General features: G+C 39.0%; 2 protein-coding genes across 2 annotated transcripts in view; both read left to right on the top strand.

Annotated features, from left to right (window-relative positions):
* Nucleotides 1-1,943, top strand: part of pbdc1 (polysaccharide biosynthesis domain containing 1) — a 4,814-nt gene extending 2,871 nt beyond the window's left edge. Inside the window, exons 5-6 of the mRNA XM_080054590.1 lie at nucleotides 291-402; nucleotides 1,120-1,943. Coding sequence (XP_079910716.1) covers nucleotides 291-402; nucleotides 1,120-1,211 — 204 coding nt within the window. The 3' untranslated portion in view covers nucleotides 1,212-1,943. The remainder of the gene's footprint in view (nucleotides 1-290; nucleotides 403-1,119) is intronic.
* A 1,091-nt stretch (nucleotides 1,944-3,034) lies between these two features.
* The window catches only part of lmbrd2b (LMBR1 domain containing 2b), a 22,103-nt gene continuing 20,137 nt past the window's right edge, over nucleotides 3,035-5,000 (top strand). The window contains exon 1 of the mRNA XM_080054610.1: nucleotides 3,035-3,188. The gene's annotated coding sequence lies outside the window, so the exon portion shown is untranslated. The remainder of the gene's footprint in view (nucleotides 3,189-5,000) is intronic.

Genomic DNA, 5,000 nt, shown 5'->3' with positions numbered 1-5,000 from the left:
GTGTGTGTGTGTGTGTGTGTGTGTGTGTGTGTGTGTGTGTGTGTGTGTGATGCTAGTAACCAATCCATCTTACTCTGTTTAAAGAGCCCTATCAAAATAAAACCCTAGCAGAGTAGTTAGTTCGTTTTATTTTATGTTTTATTTCTGTAGTCCTTCTTTGTGTGTGTGTGTTTGAAAGAGTGCGAGACAGAGAGAGAGAGAGAGAGAGAGTGTGTGTGTGTGTGTGTGTATGTGAGAGAGAGAGAGCGCGTGTGCGTTCTCAGTACATTGACCTGCTGTGTGTGTTTCAGACGTGGCGTGTGTTCTGTAACCAGTTTGAAGGTTTGGTTGAAGACTTTAACTACGGAACTCTGCTGCGCCTGGACTGTGAGAGAGACTACACCGAGGAGAACACCATATTCTGTAAGATTAGGAAACAGTCAAATATTATTATTATTTAAAAAATGTTAACGTAGGGGCGCCCTTAGCTCAGTTGGTAGGGCGTCCCCCCCCCCCATGGGCCTCGGCCAGCAGCGGACCCGCGTTCGATTCCAGCCCGCGGTCGTTCTCTGCATGTCACTCCCCTCTCTGCCCCATTTCAACTATGTCTCTACACTATCAATAAAGCATAAAAATGTCAAAAAGAAATCTTTAAAAAAAAAAGAAATGTTAACGTTTATTTTTTGCCGTTTTCAAGGGTTTATTGAGAGTGCACAGAGACAGAGATGAAATGAGGCAGAGAGGGGAATGACATGGAGAGAACACACACACACACACACACACACACACACACACACACACACACACACACATGGTGCAATAGGAACAATACAATTAAGTAGAATAAGATGAAGATAAACAATATTTAAAATAAATAAATGTGCAATGTGATGAACAGTAATTTACAATATGAGCAATATGCATCAACTGGATGAACATGTTCAGCTGAACTAAATACTGAAATGCACTTTACAATTGAAGCACTGAAGAAATTATTACTTGAAAATGCTGCTTGGTTGTGTAATGTGTCTGAGTGTGATGTCTATGTTTGTTGATTGGGTCTGTTAAATTGCCCCTAAGGGACGAATAAAGTGATTTGTATTTAATTGAATAATGTCTGTATTTTTCTTCCATTCCCAGCCACCAGAGTTCAGTTCTTTGCTGTGGAAATCGCCCGGAACAGAGAAGGATTCAACAACACCGTGTTTATGGCCAAGAATCCAGCCAGCTAACCTCCAACATCCACCTGCTAACCTCCAACATCTACCTGTAAAGGTGTAGCAGTGATTTTGGAGAACGATTGTTGTCAAAATCAGTGAATATCTCCTCATGATCCGCTACCTGTCTGTACTGTGTGTGCGCTGAAAAAAATCTAGTGTTAATACTCAACCTAAGCTCTGTAAACGGGCATGTTGCTGGCTATGGTGGCCCCCTTTGTTTACTTACCAGTTTACTGAGTCTTAACTGTGTAAGAATACCAGTAAGAATACAGACAGGTAGTAGCCTGGTCCTACCAGACCATCGTACTTCATTTCATTTGTACAGAAGGTCTGGAATCGCTCAATTTGACAAACGTTAACTCACTTGAAGGCGGGTGTCTCTTGAAGTTTAAAACTATTGGATCTGCCCAGTGCCACTCTGGATCTGCCAACCTAAGCAGGCGCTGCCTGGCTAGACAGGCAGTGGATCATGAGGAGATATTCACTGATTTTGACAAAGTGATTTTGACAACAAGCGTTCTCCAGAATCACTGACTCCACCTTTAACGTTTAGGGATCCCACCCCCCCAGGAAACATATTTTTCTCCCGTCTTTCTCTCTGTCTGTCAAACGGCCTCGACTCATTTTGTATTTACTGTAAAGTTTTATTGTGCCATAAAATCATTTAAATAATTTTGTTTATTTTGTAAAAGTTGCTTTTTGTTTGTTGCCTGGAAACAAGGTAACGATAAATAAAACGAATCCGCTTCATTTTAACATCGAGTGTCTGAGTCAAAGTTATTTTAAAGGTGCAGTGTGTAATATGACATCATCAAGAAAGTTCTACAAAGTTCTAGAATGCAACGCTCCCTGGGTAACCCCACCCCTTTAGAATAATAACAGAAGCTACAGTGGCCTTCAAGGACAAGAACAATTCTAAATTTTAAACAATGCACCTGATGACATTCCAACTATGACACTTTCAAGATGGCGGCACTAGGCCTTGGTCCAAAATATGCAGAAATATGGACATATATGAGACCCTTTCTAAGGGAAAAAATAATAATTCAAAACATTTTTTTCAGCTATTATGCACTAAATTAAATGTACTTATGGATATTATAATCACGTTCTACAAAATCTGCTAGGAAATAAAACCCTAAATTCTACACACTGCAGATTTAACAAATTATTCACCTTTACAAGAGTTTTATTGTTTATTAAATTAAGAAGTGAAACCCAAATAGTCAATTATTGGACAATTCATCTGCCAATCACACAGTTGATTTGCAAGATGTGGTGATGAAATAGGCTATTCCAGCTATATGGGGGTGCTGTATGTGTTTTATATACTATCTATGTGTATGTCTGATGGTTTCTCTCAATTAATCATGATACGTTGCCTATTATAGTATAAATAACAGCTGGTTGATAATGTTAATAATAATAAAAATCAATCTCCTTAGTGTGTGTGAATGGTAGACTATGGCCTGTGTTTGAAAAAGCAAAAAAAATAGCATTCTCTGCACTGATGGTCTCGTTTGCTGTTTATGATCATCAGAGGTCAAATGAGACTGTTTCAGAAATATTTAAAAGTTCCTCTTAGCACCTTTACTGTGTATATTGTAGGCCTAGAAGATGTTTGAGGTTGATATCATTTTTAACTCATTTATTTAATCAGTCTGTCCTGTGAGAAACACGTATCTCTACAACAGTCCGAGAATAAAATCCATCCATTTACTGTATCATCCATCCATGATAACTACTGCGCATGCGCCCAGCCGATGTGGCCGATGCGATGACGTCACCGTCCCCTCCCACCCAGCAGCAGAACACCCGGATGTGAGTGACAGACCCAGACGTCTTGGTCGCTAACAGATGCTTTATTTATTTTTTCATTTTTATGACAAACGCCTCGGAATAATAATCGATTTATAACCAATAATCAGAGAGCGGCAGAGAGGCTCGGCGCATGCGCAGGAGTTATCATCTGAGAACACTCCAGTCACGGTAAGAATAAGTGGGTTATTCACTGTTGTGTAGCCTAGCTGCTGTTAGCTCCAATGCTAACCTAGTATTATATTTGGCGTGTTTTTCGACCAAAAACAGATGCAATGTTAATGTAATAATCTTTATAAAAGGCGTTAACGAGCTGGTTAATGTGTGTGAAAGCCGCGAGACTGTTTCAATGTGTGTCTCAGTTTGTATTTTAACTGGAGGAACTGTTTCTGTGACGTATTTAAATTAAAGAAAAGCTTAGAATTAAATTATTAAATCAAATTATTTCCGGGAGTCGCCTCGGCTAGATGGGAGCTGATGAAACATGTTTACAATGTTCTGATGAAGCTACTGAAGGGTTTGCGTTATAGAAAGAGTTGTTGTACTATGAAATTAAAGACCAAACCCTCTGTATTGATTTATTTAGTTTGGATTTTTTAAATTCGGGACAAAAAGATAAGCAAGCACAGTACAGAATAGCAGGTTGTTGTCCTGATGGTTTATTTACATTTTTGAACACATAACTAGACTAATGGACAATTGTCTCTGCATTTAAATGTAACGGACATAAATTATTATAGAAAACATGATAGATAGTTTTCAAAATAAGACAATAAAATGGAATAATTTGTACACACTGGTTGCAAGTAAAATGTATAGATTCATTGATTAGGTACACGCTACAACTTTCCATTAGATCGTTAGAAAGTCTTAAGTCCACTCAAACACTGCTGGTGCAAAGGGTTAAACATTATTTTTATTATTATTATTTTTTTTTAAGATATTTTTTTTGGCATTTTTATGCTTTATTGATAGTGTAGAGACAGAGTTGAAATGGGGCAGAGAGGGGAGTGACATGCAGAGAACGACCGCGGGCTGGAATCGAACCCGGGTCCGCTGCTGGGGGGACGCCGCCCTACCAAATGAGCTAAGGGCGCCCCGAAACATTCTTTTTTAAATTAAAATCCTTTTATTTGGTTTTATGGTGTTACAAAGTGCCAGGTTGTTATTTTGTTACATACAGTTGAAATGAAAAGAATAGACGAAAAACAACTTCTGCCACTTCAAAACAAACAATAAATAAAAATAAAAAAACATCAAAATACCCAAAAATAATCCCTCCCAACCAAGTCACTGCCAGTTCACAAGTTTAAGGGGCGACTGTGTCTCAGGTGGTAGAGCGGGTCGGCCGATGATCAAAGGGTTGGTGGTTCGATCCCCGCCCTGCCACCTGTGTCATGGTTGTTGTGTCCTTGGGCAAGACACTTCACCCACCTTGCCTCGTGTGAATGTCGATAGTTAGCCTGCTGCTATCGGTGTATGAATGTGTGTGTGAATGGTAACGTGGGAAAGGAAAACAGGTCTCCCTTGTAAAAGAGTCTTCGGTCTCAATGGGATTTACCTGTAGAAATAAACCTGAACAAAGCCAAACACATTATTTACTTATAGCCTATACATCCTTGTGAAACTTTGCCAGTTGATTTCTGACATTAAAACAAGTATTTTTAGTTTTTTACCATTTTCTTCAGAAATGTTTGAATGGGTATGTAACTGTGGAAACATCTAACTAATTATGTGGGAATTTGAATCTCTGCAGCGCTTGAAAAACCTGTTTTGACCTGCTGTATCTCACCTTAAAAGCACCTTTCTATTGACACATGTGGCTCATGGAGTTCTCTAGTACTTTATATATGGAGAAAATCTGTTATGAGATTTCAGGGAAAGCAGAGAAGTTTAAACAGATATGTCAGCCTTTCCTGGACTATATAACAGTACTGAAGGGACCTACATGACACCTCGTTGACTTTTTATTTTCTGCTTAAC

The sequence above is a fragment of the Ammodytes marinus genome, assembly GCF_949987685.1.
Source record: "Ammodytes marinus genome assembly, contig: scaffold_32, whole genome shotgun sequence".
Classification (NCBI taxonomy): Eukaryota; Metazoa; Chordata; class Actinopteri; order Uranoscopiformes; family Ammodytidae; genus Ammodytes; species Ammodytes marinus.
Note: the sequence above shows the minus strand (reverse complement) of the source record. Positions and strands in the feature narration are given on the sequence as shown.